Below are 27,887 nucleotides of genomic sequence, written 5' to 3'. Positions count from 1 at the left end.
GTGGTAAGACGTTGTATTTCCTCTTCAACGCCCTGCCCGTCACGGACCGATCTGCCTGCCTGACAACCACTGCGCGCTGCGCCGCGTTCGAAAACTACCGGGCGCTCGAGACTGACAATTGAAAAAAAAACGCTCAAAATCGTAATTTATAAAAGTACAGATACTTTCTTCTTTATTTCATTTTCCTTTGGCCGTTGACACACGACTTACACACCCAGAGAAATCGCCACTGGTTCCAGCCCCTTATCGTTACACATAACAACTCTAACGTTGCATAACTAAAATCATAAAATATTAAAATCTTCTGACTTTCGTTAAAAGCTGAGGCTGTAAAGGAGCACTCAGTACGAATAAGGACAAAACACAGGACAACACAAACAAAATTATACTGGCCATGGGGCCAGTCGCCAGAGCCTCGTTGGTCTGCAGTCCAGGGTGTACTACGTGGAAGTGAGGTTGTCTATTGGGTGCACTACGTGGAAGGAGCACCCCTTACACCCCTATAATGCTTAGTGTTTGTTTTGTTTGATGTATGTACTTTTATTAGCAATATTATTGTATTACTGATTTCCTATATGCTGTAATAGTTGTACTAAGTGAACTTCATATAGTAGTAACATCTTGCACGTTAACCGATAAAACAGAAAAATAAAAATAAATAATATCATATTCCTTTGCATTTCTAACATCTTGTCGCAGGACAATTTTACTTTAACAAGTAACATTTGCACTGAAGATAGAATCCATGTAATTATTGCTATGGATTACTAAAATAATTATATTTACCCGAAGGAGAGTGGGTGTGTTCTTTGAAGGAGGGACCGTATTAAATTCTCGCCATGAGCTTAGGAATTTCTAGCTAAGGTTCTGTAATGTCTCGTGAAACAATAATTGAATCGGTGACACGGCTGCAGCATGTTATTTGGTTTGCCCAGGTTGAATTTTTTAAAGTTGTGTAATAATTTGTGTTAAATACTCAAATTGTGGGTTTTATAAATATCATGAATTTTATTCTCCATTCACAAACACTGTTTAAATGCTTGTTTATATAATTTAATTTATTGCATTTAACCAATGTTCTAGCTTTCCGTTATTTCGAAAATTGAACAATTAAAAATTATATGGACAGTTTAATATGGAATTGTATTCAAATAAACATAAATTATTACGTATTCGAGTCCTGGCCTGGGCATGAATGTTTGAGAGTGTCATTTCATCATATAATCACTCATCCCCATCTTCGCAAATTAGCCAAAAGTGGCACAAGAAGCGAAGTGAAATGAAGCAAATCAATCAATCATCCAAGCTATTAGGATTGGAGGGGGACTAAGGCGTGATTCACATCTACGCTCAAGCAACACTCGGGTCACTCTCCCCTAACGCTCCGCTCACAGTCAGGGGGTATATCCACACTAGCGTAACATACAATTGTAAAAAGCAAAGTGTTAACATACAATTGTAAAAAGCAAAGTGTTTCTTTTTTAAAATCTAATATCTGTAAAATAGGGGGAAACTGATAATTTTAATATAAAACAATTATGTTCATTTTATATGTACTATATTGTAATGGACAAAAAAAGGCATAAAAGCTGTTAGGTTCAAAATAAAGGAATGAATGAATGAATACGAGGGGGTATCGTAAAGTTTTGACAATCACCATGAAGTTTTTTAGCTATAAGCGTGAATTTTTGTCATTAAACGTATTAAACCCTATGTAGCTAATAGTGCAAAAACCAAGTGATTGTGTTTTTTTTTGTTTCTTCAGAAATCGCATGAGTTAAGAGGAAAGTGTGAGATGGATAAAATTGAAGCCCGAAGTGTGATAAAGTTCCTTCATTTGAAGGGGAATAATGCCCGGCAGATCCATGTTGAAATGAAAGCTGTCTATGGCGATGATTGCCCATCATATGAGACTATTGCGAGGTGGAAAACGAATTTACAAACTGGCCACATTTCACTGACAGACGAGCCAAGAAGTGGGAGACCGTCATGCACAGACGTTGCTGTCAATGTGAAGAAAGTGGAGTGTCTTGTCCTGGAAGATCGACGTGCAACCATTCAAACAATAATGAACGAAACGGAGCTTAGTTATAGTAGTGTCTCAAAAATAATTCACGAAGAATTGCACATGACAAAGGTGTCTGCACGCTGGGTTCCACGCTTGCTGACTCCTTTCAAAAACGCACACGGTGCGACCTTTCCAGGCGGATGTTAACCCTTTTGGAGCAGGATGAAGATGATTTCTTTGGTCGTCTGGTAACCATGGACGAATGTTGGGTCTACCAGAACGATTCAGAAACCAAAACCATGAGCAAGGAGTGGAAGCACTCCCATTCCCCCCACCCAAGAAGGCAAAGGTGCAGAAGTCGGCAGGGAAGGAAAGGCAATGTGGCTATGAAATCTTGCCGCATCCACCCTATTCTCCCGATCTCGGACCAAGTGACTTTTTCTTATTCCCTGAAATGAAAACTCGTTGCGGGGTCCGCGATTTGACACCACAGATGACGTCGTTATGGAGGTTGAGCTATGGTTTTCGTCGCAATCTAGGGAGTTCTACAACGAGGGCCTTCGGAAGGTCAAGAAACGATGGGAGAAATGTGTGTCTATGGGTGGTTACTATGTAGAGAATCCAAAGTCCCTCAATATAAAACACCAATTCTAGCTCGTTTAGAACAGGGTGATTGTCAAAACTTTACGATACCCCCTCGTACGTATCCTCTGCAACGGGGCTAAGGACTGCTACTGAACCGTATCAAACGTTCACATCAACGATCGAGCTTCGCAAAGTCAAGCTTCGCCCCCTCACGCTCCGGTCAAATATTCTTTCCATCCGCGCGACCGGACCCCGAGCTGAGCGCGAGCGAATGAATCTTGACCGGAGCGCAAGGTGTGAATGTTTCTCTTTAAAAATCATTGAAAAATTCGACAACAGAACTTCTGTCGTCTGCTTCTATTGACATCAAATGGTGTAACCACGCTTACAACAGAGGAACGTGCAGAACCGAAGCACGGAATTTTTGGCTAGAAGTCTGCAGGTTATCTTGAGGGTTATCGCCAACTGAGACGCCGGAAGCGAAACTGTTCCGTTCTGTTGCCGTGTCTCAGTGCGCGTCAACCTTAACACGGTTTTTGTCAGCTGTTGAAAGCTTGAAAACTCCATCTCACAATCAACGAGGAGACGCTTACTAGCGACATTGCGGCAGAATTGAAAACTCTGTGGGATACATCATCTTGATTGTCATTACAAGGTGATGATCGGTCTAGAACATGTTTTTTCACTAGGAAGAGCAATGACATAGAGAAAAAGTTTAGGCCACTCTATTATTTCAGTATTTTACTTTTGACTGAAATAAGGCGAGTAAAGTTGCTAATTAACATCTTCATTTTGTTTAGAAACACACAGTGTGTTTATTAAAACGTGTATGCTGACAAAAATATTTGATCGTGTAACAAGACTTATGCTTTATAGCATGTTGACGCTGATTCATGATAAAATTCCTTTCTTAAAACTCGTACATTTGTGGTATCATATCGAAAAATCTTACGCCTGTACGTTTTCCTGATAACCTAAACAGAAAAAAAGTTATGTTGTTGAATTAATACATGTTGTGTTAGTCTTCGCATTAGTATGCGTTTTGTGTATATATTTGTCAGGACATAATTACAGTTTTAGTTGGAATTGTATAAAGATGTTTGGAAACTGAACACAAGTAGTTTCTATACCCATAAATCGAAATTAAAAATAAATAAATTTTATAGTGAAAATTTCTGTTCTATGGGGAAGGATGAGTTTTCCAGTTTTCCATCCACATTGTTTAAAACAGGAATAATGGTAGCAAAGCGGTGCAGAAGGATGCTTTTCAGCTCTGCACACTCAACCTTCATCACAATAATAGTAATAATACAAAAAAGGAAAAAATGTATTAGATCAGTAGTAGATATTAAAATAAGGGTTCTTACGTAACCGAATGGCCACCTTTGGAAAGCGAGAGAAGAACAAAATTGGAATACGCATTTATTAGAACTATATCTTTCCGATGTTGTTAGTTACACATCACACGTCTCGTAGTACCTTTCAGATTCCCTAAAAAAAAAAATTAGAGAGAGAAGTGAGATCCATAACTTGGCGGAGACAAAAGGTGCACTTCCCACCGAATTTAAAGTCTATTAACATTTGTAAGTTGGGGTATCTTTGTTAACCTGCTGGGACCTGAGGAGCAATGAAATAAGGAGCATTTTCTATGATTTCGAAAATGTAACAGTTAGGTAGCAAAGAGTTTTCGGTGCTCTTTTTATGGGATGGAAAACTTTTCGATTCCGCCCTCCCAAAGATAAGTCTCAAGTTCGATTCTACCCCCTCCCCTTCCCCAAAGTTACGTCTCAAGTTGCGCAGTAAATTTCGTCGTATGAGAACCAGAGAACGTATCTCAAAAATGAAATTTTCAGTCGTGTTTAACGTATCTTATCTGAAGATTTCTATTTGGAGCAAGATCGACGTATCTCCACTTCTAATCTTAAGCTGGCCGACCCCGTGGCGGAGAGGTTATCACATCGCGCTCCAATGCCAAGGGTCCCGGTTCAAATCCCGGCCTGGGTATGGATGTTTGTGAGTGTTCATTCATCATATCATCATTCATCCCCATCTTGGCAAATTAGCCAAAAGTGGCCCAAAAGCGAAGTGAAATAAAGCAAATCAATCAATCAATCAATCTAATCCTTGCAGTTAGGTGGAGTCACGTATCTCCAATTTACTGACTCTTTTTAAGTCAGACATATTCCTGTCCTGTAAATTTGATAAATTAGAGTTACGTCCGTCTGGTTCTCACACGACGATTTGTTGTATATACTGATCTCAAGTTGGCAGAGAATGCTGGTGCGTAACTTTAAATGAGTTTGTAAGCCAGAGTTGCACGCGGGAGGGTGTTGTGTAAGTTTTGACTTAGATTTTCAAATATGCTTTTATTACTTTGCAGATTGACAATGGAATCGTTTATTACCCAAGGACGAGCGAACTTTAACCATATCGCAAATGCACCTTTGGAATTCACAGTAATTGTTGCAGCAGCAATTATATGCACTACAATAATAATATGTACTCCTCTTACTATAAAAAGATACATATCAAGTTTACAGACATCAGGTAAGAATAGTTAAATATAAACATTATTACTGAGTCTGCAATGAAGTAGATAGTTCGACCTAAGATAATTATATTCCACGCCTGGTGCATGCATCTAAACGGGCTGCTTTATATGCGACATGAAGTAATAATAAACTATTATTATGATATGATAGGTGCTAACAGTATAATTGAACATATATTTAGAAAGTTTGGCCAGCTGATCTTGTTATGACTTTGGCTCAATATCAACATACATGACTGAATGTAAATCAACGAAATGCCAGTTTCAATTTCAGAACGGATTTTTTTTTCTAATACGTCGACTCGCAATGGAAGTTTTTTCGATTACCCTATATACCAATTATAAAATATTACATATCGTCAATAAACTGGAGAAATACTATGAATATTTCACGATCGAGATTTGACCAAGTAATTAATTTTATTATTCATGAAATTGTAGGCTACAAAAGATTCGCTGCGCTTGTAATAGTTCTATTACATCACATGAAGTGGTGGATATATTTGTGAGAAAGGTGTTTTTCTCAAATTATTTTTTCGTTTTCCAGTGCGTTTAATTTTCATCATTTCTTCACGGGGTAAATAAATCCTAAGAATTATTGTTGCACTTATGGTGTACATACCATAAACTTCTAATCGACTGGCAGAAAATTCATTTCCTGCTGGTGTACGTGAAGCAAATGAATCCAGATCTACATGAAAGGAAGAAACTGAGCTTCAACATTGCACATCCGGGGAAAGAAAGTCATATGATCTTGCTATTCTTGCCTACATGATATGGCTGCTCTATTGGGTTTGATCTAATCATCATTCATCTCATTGTTGCTACCAGCTTTAACAAAAGGCGTAGAGAAGTGGCAACACATTGCATTTTTAAGGCTGCAATTCATTCCTATTGCCAGCGTTAAATTGAGGAGACAGAAAAGCAATGGAAAAGAATGATGTGATCGTGATGCACTTATTAACTCCGAAGGGTTATAAATGCGTCTGTTGTGCGTAAACTCTTGTGCTTTTACGTACAAGGTCATCAGAGAGATGCGGCGATGACAAAGCAAAATAATAAAAATATTGCTTTTTAAATATTTTAGGGAAGAAGAAAAATAAATCAGAATATTCGCATATGAGCGAAATTAGTCAAGTAACACCATTAAACAGCTACATAGAAATACGCAAGAGATTCGCTAAGTTTAGCGCATCGAAAGGAGAGCCCAGTTCTACACCCCTTTCCCCCGTGCGCAACCGTCCCGCTGCGTTTCCGTTGAGTGCATTGGTGTCAGGTGGGCCAGCTCATCGCAGCAGGTCTGCGAATCCAAGGTCCTTCGACCGCTTTTTCCCTGCTTTTCAAGGTCTGGTCATGAGATACCTTTTTTTTCCAGCCTCCTTGTTTACAAAACACGGCAGGGTTTCTGTGACATCAAGATGAAACTTCTCATAATGTCCAGCACTGTAAAGCATGCAACGCTCTTGTTTTTTTAAGAGAAAAAAACATATTGGAGAGCATCGCAACGCAACTTACACAGAATACAAGATGAAAGTAATAGTGCATAGAAAAAATATAAGTAAGCAAAAGCATAAATTTCCCCACGGTTAGTGCTAGAAAGAACTGAAAGAAAAAGCAGTTCTGGATCCATTCTATTTTCTTCATAGTATTTCTTCTTTTAATTTTTTTGGATTCTGCGGTTCAAATATCGAATTTTTTGGGGAAAAAATGTTCTTGGTTTACAAAACACGAAGTACTTCCTGCTGTTTGTGTTTACTATGCTTACAAATGACAAGATTGATCAAGATTTTTGTTCTCGAGGTGATAAGACACTTACTCAAACAGAACCTTTTCCCTAACATATCTTACTTTCACACCAGGGATGGCCAAAAATATCAGGGTTCCGGAAAATCTAAAAATCTCGATTCAAAAATTCTACTACCCATTTTCGGAAGCAATTTTTTTTTTTAAGAATAGATTTAGCCATCTCTACTTCACACGTCATGTACGAACACTATCATCATCATTATCAATGTAGGAATGCCCCCTTCCCCTCCCCCTTCCTGGGTTGAAAGATTGACCCTGACGTTTGGCAAGTCTTGCGATGACTACGTAAAAATGTCACGCTTCGCCACTGAAGGTCATCCATGACATGCCGCTCAGGTTTCTTTGGTGACGACTGGAGAAGGCATGAAGCTTTCTGAAGCGCGGGAAACAGCATATGAATCTGGGGGATGGATTTTCCCCATTGGCAGTTTCTTTCCTCTTCCCTGGTAACAAGTTGGTAACAAGTGTTACTTAATATAGGCTTCCTCCAGCGAAAACACAGGACCCTGGGACTATTTATCGCCGACTGTGGAAGACTATAAAATCTTGCAGAGACGCGTTTTTTAAACATTCTCTGCGGAATTAAACCAATATCCTGCTTTTCTTAATTTTTACTGTTACCGCAGGTAACAACGCGCCCCTGGGCATTAGGCATAACTTTGTTGGCTTCCCGCCATTAAGTCACGTGGACGCTGTTTCCAATGTACTCACCCCGTCTGCGGTTTTGGCGGAAAGACCTCTTACCCTACACGTCTTGTTAGAACCATGTGTTTCAGGACCCACTTAAAATCGTAGGTTCAGTCTCGTTTACTTTATTTGTACAGTCACCTACAATAAAAATGGGACACCTAGATCCTGAAATACAAGGTGTTATGTGTGTTGCCTAACTCTAAGGCGACAAGTGGATTTTAATAGCAAATTTTCAATGACAACTTCTACCACAGCCGTAGATTTAGGCATAACACATTGCAGGGAAGGAGTATTTCAGGATCTTGGTGTCCCGTTTTTATTGCCAGTGATTGTACATTAACTCGAGTTAAAACAAATCTGCACGCAAAATTGACGGACAAAACTTTTTAAGTTGTTATTATCATCATCATCACCACCATGTACATCCGAAAGGGGACTAGAAGGGGCGTGCTCTCTGGGAAATGAATGCCAGTATAAAATTACATATGTATTTTAAACATATCACTTCTTTTTTGACACGGAATTTGTGTTAATTATTAAGGCACTGATAATTACAAGTAGGACTGGTACAAGTCGTCACAGGAAGTAACTTTGATTTGAACTGAAGAAGTGTTCTGGGGGAAATTCCTCGATTGTCCCCTTGGAAAAATTCCTTCAGCCCTTCCCTTTAGGAAAAATTTAGCAGACATCTGTGATGATGATTGCTATTGTTTACTTCCCTTGACCTAACCATACAGATTTAACATCACAATCCCAAAATTTTAATGATACTGATTCCATTCTTCTCAATGTGCTGACCATGCTTCACCATGCATAAAAGCCACTCAGCAGACCTTGAACATTAATGGGGGGGGGGGGAGAAATGATGGGTATATACAAAAATATGTTGAAACAAGGAGTGAGAAGAAAAATCAAAGTGTTCACCACATATGAATTAAGCTTCAAGCAAAACAAACTCATGATTAGGGCATCAAGGAAAGGAGCTGACACACAAGAGCATGTACGTATTTGATTTTAATACTAATGGTCACAATTGTACAGTTTTTGCAGCTCAAGCATATCGGAAACTTTAAGTTAAGCAATTTCAAATTCAACAGAGTTCATATAGATATATGTTACACACACAGATATAAAAGCCATCTACAAAGGAATGATTGGCTTAATTATTGAGCATACTTAGGATATCAACTGGTCTCATTGCAGCCTCGTCATGCAAGCTGACCTTTTTCTGAAATTCCTGAACACCTATTGAGCAGAATTAAATATCTAATAATAGCTAAATATAACCATTCTCTTAATTTTTTAAAAATAGATTTGGAGAAGAAGGGCTTTCCTGGAGGATGGCATACACCAAAGGACATCAATAAACTCACTCAAGAAGAAATAATTCAAGAAATGCATTTGACTGCTAGTGTAAGTAAATATGCAAACAAATTTCTTTCAGGATACCTCTACATTTCTCATTATGTGATATGTCTACGAGATTTTTCACTCAACCCAGAGAAAAACATATCTAAGACTGAAAATTCTGTTTATAATTGTTAACCCTCCGTCATCCGCATCCTTATTGCAGCACAAATGTCCCGCGTGCGGCACTCAATGCCTGCTCATCAAAACCAAGGTTTGTTATGTGAATTATTGATGCAAATTGCAAAAGGTGCAAGCGCCTCTATGTTTTTGTGGGAGTAGTGTAGGTAAGTTACCTAGTGCTTTCCCGACAATTATTGCGCTGGTAAGGAAAAATAATTCAAAATTTTTAAAATGCTGAGGGTCAATAAGTAGGGCTCGGAAGTTGATGAAAAACCATATTTTTTCTGATCCTTGAAAACAATGCTACACCTGATATCAGTTCGTTTCCCTTCAGTTAGAATTAGAAAACAGTGCTATTGTTTTGCATTTTCCAGCCTCTTTTAGCTTTTAGATCATTTTTCAGTATTTTTTGAAGTTTTTGTTGCAACACTCTATTACAGTGCCTTGAATAATGTAGTGTGGAAAACGGCACTGTTCTGGCATCTCTGGCTGGTTCCACTCGAATATGATACCGCTAGAGGAACTGGTGTCGGTACACCTGCATGGCATTCGTCTGCTTATAATGGAAGTAAATGAAGTTTTCGCTGCAACGTCTGATTCTTTTACATGAAGCATTTCTACGAATGTGATAATTGCTATGATATTTGGTACAGTGGCCGCGAAGATATTAACGAACATTCTAGACAGTCGACCACGTCCTGTTATCATCATACTTTTGTTAATAATACGGGAGAAAAAATACGCGTGGAATGCTCTTGGCAACTAAATTTTTGTGTATAAATTAGGTTCATTATTATTACCATCATCATCATTTCTTTTAAAGATATACACACTGAAGCATTTGTATTTTTGATATTTACTGTCTCTTTTCTTCCACTTTAAACTAATCGCAGCGATGATGATAATGATGATTGCATGAAACGACAAGGGGAACCCCACAAAAATTTCTTAGTGCCATCGACATGAGTGTAAGGAAACTTTCAGACCAATGGGACAAGCAACATGGGATGATCACACTGTCACAATAGTGACACACACTTCCAGACTGTAAAATAGCATTCATTGCACATGAGGTTCCAAGCAATATGTGTCGCGTGTCGCTTTGATATGAAAGTTGCCTTGGACCGAAGGACCTGTGTCGCTTTGGTGTGAAATCCTCATATCGTTTGTCACGTGTCGCTTTGGTGTAAAATATCCTTGAGGAAACGGTGCAGTCAGAGCTTGTCCCCCTACGGTTCGAAAGGCTGCATTGATTACGGACTGCTCGCTTCCAAGCGACACTTGTGATTTGTCATCTTGGTATGAAATATCTCTCAAGATAATATTTATATTCTAATAACATAGAAAAATAAAACTCTAGTACACAATCGAACACCTGACGTCCGGAATCACTTTGCGATGTTTCTTCTTGCATTATGCATGCTATTTATTTATTAATTTTATTTTACTTTTCTTTTCAAATTAATGCCATTTCGTGACTGCAAATCACTCCACAAATATAACTGTTTCCATCAATTCGCGTACCGCATTTCAAGACAAACAAATCTCCACAATATATTCCAAAAACTAACTAAGCCGCATTACAGTCATAAGAAAATTAGCAGTCATACTGATCGTACTGCCATCTACGTTGTCATCCATCTCGGGAACTAGTTTCTTGGGTCGTTTTCCACACTACGTTAGTCAAGGCACTGTAACTCTATAAACCAAATCAATCAATCCATGTTTTTATGTATATAGTTTGTTTCATTTTCTGTGCATGTTAGCCTTGTAATATTTAAACTCTTGTAGTGTTATTATTATTGGTTCTCATGTTCTCACTGGTTTCTAAACCGTGTGAAACTTTGAGTTGAGTTTTAAGTATACTTTATGCATAGAAAGGCTACTCAGGATTAGACCTACAGTTTTAAAGTGGGATCCAAGCCACTGTATGTTTGCAGTGGATATTGAACCCAGGTCCTATGACATATGTAGTCTTATCAGTACAAAAACCATTGATTCCACTGGGCTACATTCCCAGATTATATGTATATGTATGTATGTTTCAATCCATGTCATTATGATTCAACCAATTCCAATTCCATGTAATTCACAGAATTGATCTTTGCAAACAAAGTACACTGAACATGAGTATACAATAACATGTAATTATCTCTTTAGAAATGTCATTAAATGGCATAGAAGTGTTCCTGTGTAGCTAAAATGGTTAGCATTCTTGCCTTTGGTGTGTGGTCCCAGGTTTGATTCATGGTGAGAGCCACTTAAATTTCGATATTAACCCAGTGTCATAAGGACAATTGGGGCTACTTGAAAAAGAAGAGGTAGTGGACTCTGGTCGCAAATGTCAGAAACCAGCAGCAACAGGACTCGGATGTGCTGATCACATGCCAACCAATGAAAAAGCTGCTCTGGCAGGCCCTGGCCCTTAGAGATATGTTGCATCATGGAGTTTATGGTATAGAAGAGTTCCTTGCACATGATGTTCTTTTGAATCAGGATGTTATTGATCTGAGGGAAAATTTGTTTTTGTATTTGTCGTCTTTAATTTTTTTTTATTGTGTGAATGTGTAATTATACAGTGGATAACTATAAGCTCTAATTTGCAATGCAAGTCGTTATGTGTTCATGTGATCTCATGATGCGTTCTCCATAGGTAGAAATATGTAATGCCAGAGGTGTGGCATGCATGTAACCGGTGTTACTGCAGGTAACAGCAAAATGTAAAGAAATTAAAAAGTTTTTTCAATAAAAAACAACATTGTTAAATACGTTAACCGGCAGTGTTGCAGTCGAGTATATATTGCAGAGGACATTTTTTCTGCAGCCGACAGAAGAGAAGAGGCAGGCCGTTCCGCTACCCTCAAGATAACAATAGGAAAGGGCACCAATGCAAGGGAAGAGCGGGGAAATACTTAGAGGGAAGTGTGCTACGGGGTTATTCATATGCCTGTTTAGGGGCCCAGTTGCTAGTCCAGCCTACCGGATCAGCAAGTGTTGTCACATTGGATTTCCATAAAAGAGCTAAATCCTGCCTAAAAGGGGGATACTATTTCTCTGAAGCAACTAGAGCTAGACTGCAAAGCCAAAACTGGACTTAACTACAACTGAGACTGTTGACGTAATAGATGAAAAGATAAGTACTTGATGTGATTCGGACAAACCTTGCTCCAAAAAAACTAAGTTGGCAACAGTAGTACGTACATCTGGACTTCTCTTCCACCGTTGAAGGAGGGGAATTCTGTCATCTGCTCACCGCACAAACATCAAACTGATCCGAATGTGTGGTTATTCTTCCCCTTTCCACCTCTTTGCAAAGAAACAGAGATGGTTGACAAGGCTCTACTACTATTCACTGGATTTTTGCAGTAACTCTCTCATGAGTGGTAGTTCTTTCTAGGAGTGATTGTGGCTAAATTACTGAGTGGATTGAAAAAAAAAAGAACGAAATGAACAAAAATCTAGATCAAAGGTATTTGGGGGGGGGGGGGTAGGGTGGAGATGATAACGTCTGATGGCCGGTAATACTTTTGAAAATATCACGCCACACCACCGTGTAATGCAATGTAGTACACAGAATGAAAATAAAATACAATACAATACATTATAACATGGCAGCAGAAACATATGGTATTTAATAACCAATTAAACAAAGACAGATGCATGTGAAATGAAATACTCCGCATTAAATATAATCTTAAAGTGAATTTTCAATAAAGTCCAAATTGGTGGTACAAAAGTTGTGGCTAATATTTATTATTCTCTTGTCTTCTTTTCACAGAAATGTGACGACAAAATGTATGCAGACTATTGCAAGCAACTTGTAGAACATTGTCCCCAAGCAGTAAATGAGCCAATTCCACCTTATGGATTCACACCATTTCTGGTAAGTGTGATATTATGCTTCATGTATCATGGCCAATATCAATAATTACATTTGGTAAGTGCCGACTTTCATTGACATGTTCCATTTCGGACCCCCCCCCCCCCCCAAAGTTAGACCATTTTGAGAAATACTGCTCTAGACCACAGATGCCAACAGAATTCTTGTTTGCAGTATTATGAGGTACTCAATTGAAATTCACCCTTTCAACTGCCATTTCTGGATCTTCACTCTCCAAAACTAGTACTGGGAACGAGGTGACTCTTCAATGCATTTGGTCACTAGAGCAGCTACAAATGGTTATTTGAAAATGCATGACTTACACCCTGTGCTATCATAATTTGAAAATATATAGATTATGAATGGATTCATTTGAAAGTTTTGCTAATATAAATAAAGAATCTGTATAAAACTTTGACAATACCTGATAAAGTTCTCATATTGGTTACAAATGTTCCATGAAGAACTTGTGACTTCCTCACTGGCAGGTAACTGAAATAAGTTTTACCTCAAAAAAAATGAAATAGTGTAGCCTTGATAATCAGTGTGCATGAATTATACTTTACTCTGATATCCATTTAAAAAAGCAAGAAAATGACAGAATTTGGCACCAAATAAAAGGCTATTTATAGAAATATCAGATCTGTAATAGTGTCAGTAATTTTACCAATGAATTTATATATTGATATCCCTAAATTAACAGATATCAAGAGAATACTATTTAATTTGTCCCTTATATAAATATGTAAGAGCACAGTGATTTAAGTTGTATCAGTCATTATAAAGTAAATTGAATGATGATCCTTGTTCAAAACCATGGAAATATTGTATACAAATTATCAGGCAGAAGTATAAATAAATAACATTTTGAATGTTCATATTATGCCTGAGCTGACAACGATACTGGTGTCAGTATCGGCCAATGCTAGATGTATTTGTATGTATTTTGGTTACTTTGCATCACTTTACTGCCACTTTAGCTAATAACAACAAGAAGGATGAGTAATGGTTGCATGAAATTGATGAGGGTATACTCACAAAGAACACCCATGCCCAAGCAAGAACTTGAAAGTATGCCACTTAATTATGTAAGAAAAAATAAACCCAGTTATTGCATTTCCATTAAAAAATACATGTAAGTATTTGGACAAATAACTTTTCCCTTCAGATTCAAACTGATTCAGGACATAAATAAAACAAAACACAATATATAGAACAAATACCTAAAAATGCACAAAACATGTATGTGGTGAAGTAACTTTATGAATTGACATATACATATTTTTTTAAAAAATCTGCTATTTATACTTGCTTGTAATAAAATATTCCTGAGTTTATAATTAATGAACAATTTATTTGTCTCATATGATTAATATGACATGAATTTATATCAAATATATTTTCCTATTTCAGAGAGCTTGTTGGAGTGGAAATGCTGATGTTGTAACCTTTATGCTGCAGAGAGGTTGGTGGTTTAATAAAATTAGTCCACATATGATTACAAATTATCACATATTGTAATAGATTTGGAGTAATTGTAATTACTTATACAGTGGACTCTTTTTTTAATTCGGGACACGAAAAAAGTTTGAAATATCCAAAATTCGAATTAACAAAAGCATCACATCATTAAAGATGACCGACTTCAAGGGTCATTGAATTACCCAAGGTCGAATTAAAGAGAGTCCTCTGTATTTTAAGATACCAATCCTAAAGACGAAGTGCTTTTTTCCAATCAATCTCATGTCCAAGTTTGTTCTGACTTCTAGGTAGGGCATATTTTTCAAAAACAATTGTAAAACACACAGTCTTTTATGTTTCCTCCTCCACAGATAAAATATGTGGGGTCCTTAGAGTAAAACATTGTTGAGAATACTATAACCTATGTAGGCATTGATGTTGCCAGAGGATAGGCAGGACGTAAAAATTGTTAGCTAACCACATTCCCAGTAAAAAAACTTATGATGCCTTGAAACATAACAGTTCCTACAACATGCATTAAGTTATTTGTATTTTCTTCAATTCCTCTCATTTTTCCTACAAAGGATCACTTGTTGGACAGAAATAACAATAATAAAGATTTTTATGTTTATGCATACCAATCAGTGCTTGCAGCGGGGATATCTATTCCCTCAGATAGGAGCACAAGTTCAACAGAGCACCCCCTCCCTCCCAATTGTCTCTCTGCCATCACGTTAAACCATAGCAATATTTCTCCAGCTGAACTCTGAGCAAACAGCCCCCTCCCTGACCTAACAATTTCCACTTCAAAGGGTGATACTAATGATTAGAGCTTGGATTTGTATGTAATTACATATTCCATTCCTTTCTAGATACATACCTTGAACAGGAAAATGTCAACGAATTATATAACTGACATTATTTTACATAAGTTTTATGTTACATATTTGCTAAGTTACTTCACATAAAACAACATATTTCGGTGATTTTTCCTATCTTGATCATTTTCCCTATATTTTCGATCTCTGAAACATGATGAAAATTTGTAATGTCATATTTTCTAATCAACGAGATGCATAGTGCTTACAGTCACCTACAATTTACTGGTAAGTCAAAAGACAAGCTGAACCACCCCCCAAAAAATCACGGGAACTATTATTTATCGTAAGATGCTGGAGTTTCTCCCCCCCCCCACCCTTTCTGGTTACATATTTTCATTCCGTTTTTAGGTTTATGCAAAGCACCTAGAACAAGAAAGCTACTTTCCTGTATGTTACACAATATGTTCCCCTGTACAAAAAGTACAAAAGTAGATATGTATTTTCATTTGATTGTTCTTTCTGATCGATGGTAGTGTAGGGCAGCTGAAAACATGAAAAAGTACCTAGTGGTTCACTCTGTACACAAGTAAGTCCTGTATGCATTAATTATTCCAGAATCTGCTCCTACATTTGCATGTTGTACAATAATTTGTGATGTGAAAAGTGATTAATAGTTGATAAAATTGGTTTCTTAAATATGTACACGTTGATGTGCTTTATTGAGTTTATAAATCGGATACAAATTTTCATTTGAAAAACTTATGTCCTTAAAATTATGTTGAATATGTTCAAATAAAATAAATATTTAGCAGAATTCTTGAAAATGCTTGGAACACGATTATTACTAATATTACATATTCTTCGATACTACACATTTAGCTACCTATTCTTTTCATAATACATATTTAGGTACATATTTTATCAATTGTTGTTACATATTTATGTACATATTTTGTACTTTGATATTACATAAAAATCTGGGATCTATTAATGATTTCTAATCAGTGGCATGCATTTTACAGCTATTAGCTGCGGTAACAGTAAAATAATAAAAAAAAATCACAAAGTTGGTTACCCATCATGAATTGCCGGCTTCCATAGTTGAAAGACTATACATATATGAAGAGTTAAATTCATGCGATTTGTTTTATACCCACAGGTGCAGATTTTGCAAAACGGACTACTGATGGCGATTCTGCTTTCTATCTAGCAGTTCACGGAGCAGCTGAATTCACACAGTCATGGGATCCTAGCTGTGTAAATGTTTTATACAATACAGGTAAGGTGTTTCAGTATAAAGCAAAAAATGATTAAAATTAGGTATTAAATATGCACCCCAAAGTATTTGTATCTCCCTTGAGCTTTTGTTAGTACTATCTTGGCAACCTTTACGTTTCATGTGTTGAACTTATTTTAGTGCGTGTAAAGAATGAATTGGAATGTATTACGCATGAAACACATGGACATAAAAATAGGTGACTGGGCAGAATTGAGCTGCTCCCACATGTGGGAAAAGCAAAATGAGAGCAGGAAAAAACATCACTGGTTCTCGTGCACTGTGTGGTAACATCAACTGGGCTGCATTGTCTAGTTAGAGCATCAGACCAATCTCTCTCCAGGGCACTTTCGAGTACCATTCGATTCACAGTTGGTGATCATATGAATTGAAAGTTTATTACAGGCCCCAGAAATGGAGTCCCATATGTACAAATCGGACTGCTCTTGAACCTTCGAACACACAAGATTGTACTCAGACGTGGCAACAGCGCAAACTTATGCCACCTGCCTAATTTCATGGCCGTGCATTTAGTGCCAAACTGCATCATATATTGCCTACAATACACAAAACCACCACATTCAGATAAACTAGCTTATGACTCACAGAAGATGTATTATAAGTTACTGAAATGTTATATGAAAATTATGGCTCAACCAAGACCTATTGTTTTCCATGCAAATGCTGCATCATTAAGCTACCAAGCTATAAGATACGTGGCCCAAGAAAATTTCATCACAACAGCAGGTGAAGGTCATCCTTTTGTGAAATCAGACTCCTTCGTGCAGAATAACTACGTCATGCAGATATCATATTACTAATTCACAAGCCTTTAGTGCCATGTAATAGCCATCCACTGTATTGAATATTAATAGCAAAGGACAAATCCAAGCTAACCCCCTGTGTAATTGTATTTTATGTTTCAATATGATAATACCCCCCCCCCCCTTCTTACAAAAAATCATGCAAACAGCCCTTTGAGGGCCAAGGCCTTCCAAGCATTTTTTTTCGTTGAGTGATGCGTTGTCAAGACATCAAGTCCCATCGCTCCTATTTTCTGGTTTCGAGATTGGGGTACAATACTATTGCTTTCAAGTAGATCTCCAATTGTCCTCATGATGCTGAATCAACACCAAAATTTTGGAATTCCCACTAGTGATCAAAGCTGGAACTGCTCGCACCAAAGACAACAGCGTTAACCATATGGCTATTCAGGTGCTCTACATGGGATCTGATATCTTTTTTAAAAAAATCTGTGGAAATGCACTCAAGTTGGTCCACTTATCTGTTGAATTTTGTGTGTAATGGAGTACATTGCCACTGTATGAACCCCCTTGAGCATTTTTAAAACAGTGATAACACCTAGAATGAAATTTGCTCCCCATTTAAATAATGATTAATCTTTCAAAGGGGAAAGCCATTGAACTTGAATTGCTTTCTCCTGAAAACAATATTATTATAATTTTCATGTGTTTTGGCTGACATTTTCTAAAGGTTAAATATTCTTACTGATGCACTGCACTTGTAATCTGAATGCTGTGATCCATAAAGCACAACTGAAAAAAAAAACATATGGGATGTATGAATTGAACATGCACTGAGTAACTTCATGGCAAGATGCATTATTGTAGTTTACACACATTTCCAATCATTGGTCTTTTAATGTGTAACATTCTATTTAAATATCCCCATTTAAATTGCAGTAGACGGGTACACAAACACCCACTATTCAGCACTTTATATCACTTCTCAAAATAAAATTGTAATATGACCGCCAACAGATATTTGAGGTAGGATGTCACTTTGCTTACTTGGATTTCTACCTATGAAACACTTTACAAATACAATATGTGTAAGCAAGAAACACAAGTTCTTACGAAATAATTTTGTAATTTTAAAGAAGTATTACATCATCATAAAAATTATGACAATTTTTCACAGTAAATACACTATTCATAATGTCAATAATAATAATAATGGTTATTCAAAATATTCCAGGATATGAAAGTCTTAATCAGAACATCAATATAACATTAAAAAACTTCTTACGTTCCATGCCAGGAACATTTTGACGACGAATCAAGAGATGGATTTGAAAGCTTGGACAAACTTTTAAGTGTCTCTTATTGTGCGGTTTAGAATCAATATCAGATGTGTATGATGTTACTAAATCTATTTTTCAGGTTGTGATATAAACATACAAAACTACCATGGATTCACTCCCCTCCATCTTGCAGCACGCAAAGGGCACTTTGATCTTGTGCGGTGGCTATTGTTGCATGGAGCCGACCCTTACAAAGAAACGAAATGTGGATTACGTCCTGTTGACATGGCCAAAGAAGAAGGTAATGTACGCAGACATGTTGCCCGAACACGTGTGATCAGTAACGTGTTCATTTTTACATTCATTATTTATGCATTAAATTAGAGTGCAAATTAACTGGGACGATGCTGGGATTTTCCATCCACATCCCCTGCAAGACCCAAGCTAACTCCAGCACCAAAATAAATTTTCATTTCTGGCCGGGATGATTTTATTTATTTGTGGCAATAATAAGTACCATAACACATGAAAGTAAAGTGTTGGGTGTTCACTTAGGAAATGCATGAATTTTATGTTTTATTATCAAGTTTTACTAGTCTTAATGCTCTTCTAAACCAAGAATTACAGAGACGTATATTTGGGGCTATCTAGGCTATCTGCAAAGCCCAGACTCGGTGAATAAAATACAGAAAAAAATATTTATCGGAAAATGTGCATAAAATTGTTCATTTCAATAAGATGAACCTGATTTCTTAGAGGAGTTGGGTTGGAAACATTGCCTGCTTTCTTTGAATTCGCAAGATGGCTGGCCCAGATCCGGCAGGCAACTCAACGAGCATGCTTGACAGGGCTACCACAAAGATCACCCGATCAATGCTGCAAACCAATTTTTCCCACCATGTAATTTCCCCAGGATCGGGGAATTGTGGAGCCAAACTGTTACAGGAGAGAGAACAGGGTTGCATATGGTGGGGGGGAAAGCCCTCTGAACAGTCTCGGTCAATGTTGCAAACCAATTTTTCCCAGAAATGGGGAATTTTGAAGCCAAATTATCACAGGCAAGGGGAAAGTGTGGCATATAGCAGGGACAAGATCATGATTGAACGCTTGCAGAGGAGTTGAAAAAGAGGTCGTTGACCTTCAAACAACTAGAGATGCAGTGGGGAGTAAAAAATTGTTGGCTGACTGGGAATGGTTTATGAGTGCATCTAAAAATTGCCGAAATGACAAGGACCAGTTCTAGTAGAGATCATGTCGAGTGGTCTTGGTGCGTGCAATTTATTTAGAGGCAGCATGTGAATAGAGTAGTGAGTGGATTGTATTTTTGTGAATGATATATGCTGCATTGTGTAGTGAACTGAAATGAGGGACATAATTAACAAGCTGTCTATTCGGATTATGAATGACGATAAGCTCCAAATCGTTGTGGATTTTTCTTGTATGTCCACTTTATGAACAGATAAGCTAATGGGGATCGGACCTACAGTTAAAGTGGTATCTAAACCACCATGTATTGAACCCAGGACCCCTTAGTTTCAAGGCAACGACGTTACCACTGCGCCAACAAGGAGTACCCGAACTTAAAATCGTGAAAATAGGTAGGTTGAAATTTTACTTTTATTCTCGTATGTAGGCCTACATAATATTTCACAATATGGGCCTCTTATTTATGCAAATAAGAATGAAATTCTTGAAATCCTTTCCTTACTGACAGTGTAATTTCCATGTTTTATTTATGAGGTATATATTTTTAATCTCAGTCACATCACTTCAACCTGCCACCCCAAATGAGTTAAAAAAACAAAAACAGCCCCACCAGCAAATTTTTGCCCATTCAGACACTATGATATGGTGCGATAGCCAAGGTTCTTAACCTAGTATACGCCACTGGAGAATTATGTTGCTGGCTTACTAAGTGCAAACTTGTCAACTAAAGTGGACAGTCATTTGTTTCTTCCTCTCACTTCCCTTCAGTCACCCATGCCATATTCTCCCATGTTATCCAGTTTACCATCAGTAAACCAACTTTTTTCAATTATATAGAAATTGCTGCAAATTTGAAGTTTTCTGACTTCTGTTTTTGTTTCACTTGTATATGGCTGCATTGGTGTTTCATTTCTATTATATGAAATTAATATATAATAAATATCTATGATCAATAAGAATTGTTGCAGTAAAGAGGTCAAATTTTCAGAATATGCCACTGGTTGCAACATTCATTGCAGTCGAATGTGTTCGGGAACAGGACATTGTCCTGTGTTTTGCATGCAGGTGTAACAAACATGTGCTTTACATACATATTACTACATATATGTACATTTACAGAGGTGAGCAGCCTAATTCTGACAGGCTCTCACAGTATCTGAACATTGTTCATAACATTCATCCCCAAAGAAATTAGCAATTATTCTTCTAATTATATAATTATGGTCCTACCAAAGTCACCTATGGCCAGCTTAGTTTTTTTTTTTTTTTTAGTTTTTTTGAAAGGTCTATGTTTACTGGGTGTCAAAACCTTGCCACTGCCTTCCCCTCTTTTCTGATTTTCTTGATAAAACTCTGATTTCTGCTTTCTGCACTGCATACTTTGTAGCTTGTTTTACATAATAGCTCCATTTCCTTAATTCATTGTATTAGTTGTCTACTTTTACTCTGTTCGGGTTTTCTTTCACAATGGTATAAAAATCGAATGAAGATGACGACAACACAGCATTACATCATCCACTCACCCACCAGCACAGTAATAGGAGCTGGCTAAGCGAGGAGGAATGTGCGGTGTATTGATTTTCTCACCTAACCTAACATAGCTTGGCATACTACGAAACCCCTAGGTTGAAACCCTGGGTAAGGCATCATCAATTCAGCATCCATCCTCATCATCACAATTAACTTAGATACAAAATAACCAAAAACCTTTCCAAAGGATCACGATAGAGTGATCCATGGGACCACTTACGTTCGCTCAAACTCGTTCGAATCTCCCACGCTTGAACGTACCGCACTCATAGTAGAATGATTGGCATCATTCCGTATTTCAGAGTCTAATAAGCAGCACTGTCAACCTAAAACCCATACATGGAAGGAAACCACTCTACACAATTACAATTCTAAATCTAATCTAATCATATTATTACGTAAGACTCAAATACAAAACATATGAAAGTATGCAATATCTACAGACTGAAACGTAAAATGAATACACATGCTGACAGCCCTGCCTAAGCAATTACAAATAATGTATCGCTGTGCAACAAGTTCATGTACATCATTGTTTACTTACTGAAAAGGATAATCATATTCTGCGAAATAATAAAATGCAGTTATAACATTCAATCGAACATCATTTTAATATGACAATAATCGTAGAAACATAAAATGTCATCCTAGGCAGTTTGAGCCCATAATCATCTATTTCATTTTCACATATTTTGGTAAGATATACGAAACTGCATTTTAACATGGAGATGATGACTATGTTCACTTATTTTTCAATTTCACTTCGTCTTTTACTTCATGATCTATATTTGAGGGCCCACTACCATAGACAAAGAATGGAAATACGTGTACGAGAGTTCGAGTGTAATTCGAGTGGAAGACCTATCAATTCTGTATGCCATCTAGCATTGCCCATGTGAACTATTTGCTGCTCGAGCGAAAAATGCTCATTGCAGTACTCTACAACATGATGTCACTAAACACTTGGAGTACCAAAATTAATGTAGTACGTTTAAGTGGACAGTAGCTACTTTTATTATTATGAAGTATTAAAATTTTCTAATTGATCTAATGCATTCCCTCTCTCTTTTCTTTTTTACAGGTCATCACTTGGCATATTCTTTCCTAAGCATTAATGTTGGCAACTCTTCATCAAAGAAATCACAAGCCACACCAATTCCTCCAAATGGTACATCAATTCCTAAACTGGCTAAAACACATTAACCCTAAGAAAATAAATTATATGTGAGCAAAAAATTAAATTTGAATATGTATAACTTTGATTTTCTTATCAGTGAACGTAGATTTTTTTTATCCCAGATATTAAGTATGATAAAGTAATGGTAAATATTTTACTATGTATGGTTCATTTGCACATGTTTGAAATGTATGTAGAGCTTATTGATTTGCAATATTATTATTCTCTGTTATATAATAAAAAGTAAGTAAATGTATGTAGCACATGTAATATAGTTACATATTTCTGTGATACATTATATTGTTGCAATTGACTTCCAAAAAAAATGTTTGAAGTATTAAATGTTTAAGTTTACAGACAGGAGCTGCTATTTGCAAGCTGTTAATGAATTTTATTCATCCTCACTCATAATGTTATTTAATTTGTGCAATATTTTCTACTTTCTATTATAAACAATATTGTAAATATTAATAGAACTTGAGCTTAGTTCTCAATATGTGATTTTATAAATCATTTGTTTAAATGTGTGTTACTTTTATCTTCAATATATATTAGAAAATAAAAATGACATTTCAGTTATATGTTCAATAAGTGGTTTGACTAGACCACACACCTTAGTTGTCAATACGGACAAGGGTTTCCTCTGATGTAGCTTATCAATTGTTTCCCTAACCCACAAGGAGTAATATAATTGTTAAAATAATTACAACTAGTTCAATGTTTATTAATTTGTTCATTTTTTAATGCAGAATTTCTCCCATTCATTTATTCAAATATCATGTAGGTATATTTAAATATTATTGTTTTGTTGAACAGAATTTCATGTTCCAATAGTCTAGATATTTGATCAACTTCCTTTTGCATGAGCTGATACCAATCACAGAGCCTAAATATCACGGTAATTATGCAAAATTTGCATTAATTTTACATGGTTAGGAGAAATGTATTTTGTGATTACATGATCACCTCATGTGAGATTGCGAATATTTTAAATCAAAACTAGTAGATTCCTATGATGTAGTTGCAAATGGAAACTTTATATATTAAAATTTGCAAATATTGTGAACTACTTTCAATTGTTACAATTTTCAAGTACTGACACAAGTTCAGAGTGGTTTCGACCCAGCACTAATGAACACCAATTTACAGCAAAGAAATAGAAATTCAAATGGTAAAAACAACAATCGTGTTATTGCAATCATATGACCAGTATTTATTTCCTATCTTGTAATACAAGCAAAAGTGTACATAATATGCAAGTCTCGTTTGTCAATACACCTGCTTTAACTTTGATACATAAATGTCATGGGCCTCGCCCTGTCGTTTCACTGAGAGAGTCAGCAATTGTTAAATCATATGGCTTACTCTAGAAATAGTATACAATTTCCTAACTTTTCACAACAATTGCATCTTTAGAATTTTAATCAAACCTGCAGCAATCAAGTTTAACCTAAAAAAAACTGTCAGTTCAGATCTTTTAAATGTGTTGCAATGTATCATGTAGAAAATTGATACCTAATTAGACAGTTCACAATATGTACAGTTCCTGTGTTTACCTTATTGTCTGTTACTAACTTAACAGAAATGTTTATAATTTATCTCTAAGCATATATGTCCTTATTTTACTTTCTTACGACACTACTGATATATTACAAATCAAAATAAAACAGAACAAAATCAACTGAATTGTCAAATATTTTTTTTTTTATGAAGTAGCAACAATGTAAGTAAATACAGTATACATTTGTACTTCGTCATTGCTAAAAAAGCACACTTTTGTCAGTTTGACACAAAGAAAATTAATGGTAACTGTTACAACTCTCAGAAATTACAGATGACACTTACCATCAACAACGAAATTTAAAGGCTCCATATTTCATTGTAGTCCATTATGTGCCCTTTTCCAAGAGTTAAGGACACATACATGCATCGTCTCACAAAAAGAAATTCAATGTATGAAAACAAGTCATAACCCAAAATTGAACCAAGCCAATGAATTTTCAAATTATCTATTACTACCCAAGTAACTGTTGTTACTCTGACAACAGGAAAGGACCATGCAATTGCTCTTACTTGTTTCTCCAACACAAATGTTCTATCTTACTTGAAGGAACATCACTTTTGTTCTAGAAAAATATAATATGAAAATATAAATTTTGAAATCTCTCGCTTTTGGAATGTACAAATTGTGATTGATACTAAACTTTGCATATGCACTAAATGATTAATAATGCACTACTACTGTGAGGCATATAATATATAATCGCACACTTAACGGAATATGCAAAACTAAATAAGAAGCATGAAAGCTTTTCATATCACAGACATTGTACTTCAAACAACTGCTACTTTATTATAAAGAAAAATCCCCTGTAACACATGGTGGTATTTAAGCTAAGTTAACATTCTCAAATCCATCCTACATTTTCCATGGGTTACTCAAAGTGAACTGCAATTATTTATCCCATGTCACAATTTTTTTGTCATTCCAAACATAAGCTCCTCGTGGCTTATCAACATTTGGTGGTAATAAGGCAAGGTACAATGGTGCTTCGGCACCTAGAATTCAAGAAAAAAATAGTGAAATACAAGAAAAAATTAAATTATGAATTTCCTTAAATGCTAACTTTAACAATAATTTCAATAAACAGCCCACTGTACATAAGATCATTATCCCTTAAATCAGAGACATATATTCTAGGTTACCTGCAAAGTCCAGGCTCAGAAGAGAAGAAAAATCGATCGGGAAATGTGCATAAAATTGTTCATTTCAATAACATGACGATGGCATTTCAGGAGTTGGCTCACTTATTTGTTACGAGTTGGCAATATTGCCTGCTTTCTTTGAAATTCGCGAAATGTAAAAAAAAAGCACGCAAGGGGTCTCGTGAGTTTAACATGGCAGTCATCTAGCATGAATGTCGTCAGTGTTTCTAACCCCTTGTTCCCAGCGTGGAATCTTCACAGGAATGCGTAATTTTGGGGCGAGGAAAGGAGAAGAGGGTTGCTTACGACAGGGAAATCACCCCTCTGGGCCAAGCATACTACTTGCGGACAATTAGGACAAGAGGGAGAGGCCACTGACCTCTTCATACAACCAGAGTAGTTACAAGGGTGAGGGGAAGTTGTGGAGTTTGTTGGCTGTCCGATTATGGTTTATGCTTATGACCGCACCTAAAAATAACCGAACTGACAAAGGACAGAGGTACTCTTGTTCTGTAGTTCAAGTGGAATCGCGTTGTGTTTATTTCCTTGGTACATGGAACATTTTTCTTTCAATTCAAGGCAAGTCGCTGTGTAATGTGGGGAGTGAGTGTGTGGATTATATTTTTGTGAATGATATGTGGTGTGTTGTGTAGTGAACTATATGAATGACATAATTAAGGTTTTACTCGGCTTATGTAGATAAGCTTTAAATCGTTGTTGAATTTCTATTTAGTCCACTTTGTGCACAGAGAGAGAACAGGACCTACAGTTTAATGTGGGACCCGAATCACTATGTGCCTCCACCAGGTATCAAACCTGGGACCCCTTTGTTTCAAGGTGATGACGTTGCCACTACGCCAACCAGGAGGGCCAAAGCTTCAACTCATGATGATATGTAGGTCTCAGACACTCCAAAAGAAGTATACAAGGTAAGAAGTTTATTATATATTTCATTCTCCCATCTAGTCTACATAAATATTTCACAATATCATAGGGATGGGCCGATATGAAATTTTGGCCGATACCGATAAAGTAACGATATAAAATTTACCGATACCGATAACTGATATTCTACCGATCCCATATAAAATTAGAAATGGTCCTTGAAGAACCTGAAAGGTTCACTGACCTCCTTAATAAATGTGTGTTTTGAGGTGACTGCAGTGAAAAAGAAATTGCATATTTAGACATTTACTTGTTTAGAAATTAGGGCATGGAGATTATCCATAAAAATTACAACAAAATGGCAGAATTTCCCACTAAATTATCAGATATTTATCGATATATCGGATCGGTAAAATAATCGGTAATTTTACCGATAAACCGATACACCGATATGCCTATATCGGCTGATACCGATAGAGTACCGATTAATCTGTCCCATCCCTACAATATCACATAACTTCAAAAATCAGGAAAAATTAAGAAGAACCCCACTCCCTCCCCACAATCATTTTTTTGTCCATTCGAACATTATGGCATAGCGAGATAGCCGATTCTGTACCCAGTATACGCTCAGGCCCGTTTTACACAATAAGACCTTGATGTCAAGCGTATTTTTAATGGGAAGTTTAAAATTACACAATGTTTATAAAAAAAACAACATTATATCTTGGTAAGTGTGAATGCTAGAATTACAAATTTTAGTTATTTTTTTTATTCAGGACAGATTAGTCCACAAGCCCATGGTCGAAAAAATCTTTCTCCATCTTTAACTTCTCGAACCCCTTGCGCACTTGCTGCTGACAAGTGCGCAATTTTTTTCTGAGAAAAAAAGTTCTAATGTAAAAGCCACTTGCCAAATATAGCCAGAACTATATAAAATTTACTAATTACAAGGTGTACAACTTTGCTTCCGCCGTTTTTCCCCAAAAATATGACGCTGTAATGAAAAACATTGCTTACCCAGGCATTATTCAAAGTATTGTCCATCGCTGGCCACTACTTTCTCCCATCTTTCGGGCAGTGTACGAATGCCGCGTCTAAAAAAATGTTCATCTTTGGAGGCGATCCACGAATTGATCCACTTTTTGACTTTTTCATAAGATCGGAAGTGTTGGTCAGCCAGTTCATGAGCCATTGATCTAAACAGGTGATAATCAGAGGGAGCGATGTCTGGAGAATAAGGTGGGTGGGGTAGGACGTCCCATCTTAATGTTTCCAAGTACGTTTTCACCACTTTGGCAACGTGGGGTCGTGCGTTGTCATGCTGAATCATACCCATGGCTTTCAGACGTTTTGAAATGGCTTGCTGTGTCACTCCCAATGATCGTGCCAATTCTTCTTGAGTTTGACGCGAGTCTTCACTCAGCAATGTCTCCAATTCTGCATCTTCGAAAACTTTCTGTCTTCCACCACTATGCCGGTCTTCGACGTTAAAGTCACCGTTCTTGAAGCGTTGAAATCACTCACGACAGGTTCTCTCACTTATAGCATCCTCACCATACGTAGTGGAGAGCATTCGATGAGCCTCAGCCGCAGTTTTCTTCATATTGAAACAAAAAAGTAGAACCTCCCGCAAATGGCGAGAATTTGGCTCGTACACTGACATTTTCAATCGCGAACAACTTCACGATGCACACACCGCTCAACTAATGTTTGAATGGGGTTATCTTG

At 36.8% G+C, this 27,887-nt stretch overlaps 2 protein-coding genes across 3 annotated transcripts in view; one reads left to right on the top strand and one right to left on the bottom strand.

The window, feature by feature from the left end:
* The first annotated feature begins 3,259 nt into the window (after nt 1-3,259).
* On the top strand, nt 3,260-23,265 carry LOC145987190 (alpha-latrocrustotoxin-Lt1a-like). Its single transcript, XM_083121705.1, has 8 exons — nt 3,260-3,354; nt 4,974-5,140; nt 8,953-9,053; nt 12,949-13,053; nt 14,464-14,515; nt 16,492-16,611; nt 18,792-18,953; nt 22,470-23,265. Exons 2-8 carry the CDS (start codon nt 4,981-4,983, stop codon nt 22,589-22,591), a joined length of 822 nt encoding a protein of 273 aa, XP_082977831.1. The 5' UTR covers nt 3,260-3,354; nt 4,974-4,980; the 3' UTR covers nt 22,592-23,265.
* A 100-nt stretch (nt 23,266-23,365) lies between these two features.
* The window catches only part of LOC145986564 (carbonyl reductase [NADPH] 1-like), a 48,041-nt gene continuing 43,519 nt past the window's right edge, over nt 23,366-27,887 (bottom strand). Inside the window, exon 7 of one of the 2 annotated variants that reach the window (XM_083120721.1) lies at nt 23,366-25,124. In XM_083120721.1, coding sequence (XP_082976847.1) covers nt 25,021-25,124 — 104 coding nt within the window. In that variant the 3' untranslated portion in view covers nt 23,366-25,020. The remainder of the gene's footprint in view (nt 25,125-27,887) is intronic. The other variant, XM_083120720.1, reaches the window with a different exon arrangement.

This window comes from Lepisma saccharinum, chromosome 4, assembly GCF_977018435.1.
Source record: "Lepisma saccharinum chromosome 4, izLepSacc3.1, whole genome shotgun sequence".
Classification (NCBI taxonomy): Eukaryota; Metazoa; Arthropoda; class Insecta; order Zygentoma; family Lepismatidae; genus Lepisma; species Lepisma saccharinum.
The sequence above is the reverse complement of the archived record's forward strand: the minus strand, read 5'-3'. Positions and strand labels throughout refer to the sequence as shown.

What these genes read in the sequence shown, in the direction of transcription:
- LOC145987190 (XM_083121705.1), top strand. Translation starts at nt 4,981, where the DNA reads ATGGAATCGTTTATTACCCAAGGACGAGCGAACTTTAACCATATCGCA. An exon ending in ATGGATTCACACCATTTCTG is followed by an intron (nt 13,054 to 14,463) that starts GTAAGTGTGATA and finishes TTCCTATTTCAG; the next exon opens with AGAGCTTGTTGGAGTGGAAA. An exon ending in AACCTTTATGCTGCAGAGAG is followed by an intron (nt 14,516 to 16,491) that starts GTTGGTGGTTTA and finishes TTATACCCACAG; the next exon opens with GTGCAGATTTTGCAAAACGG.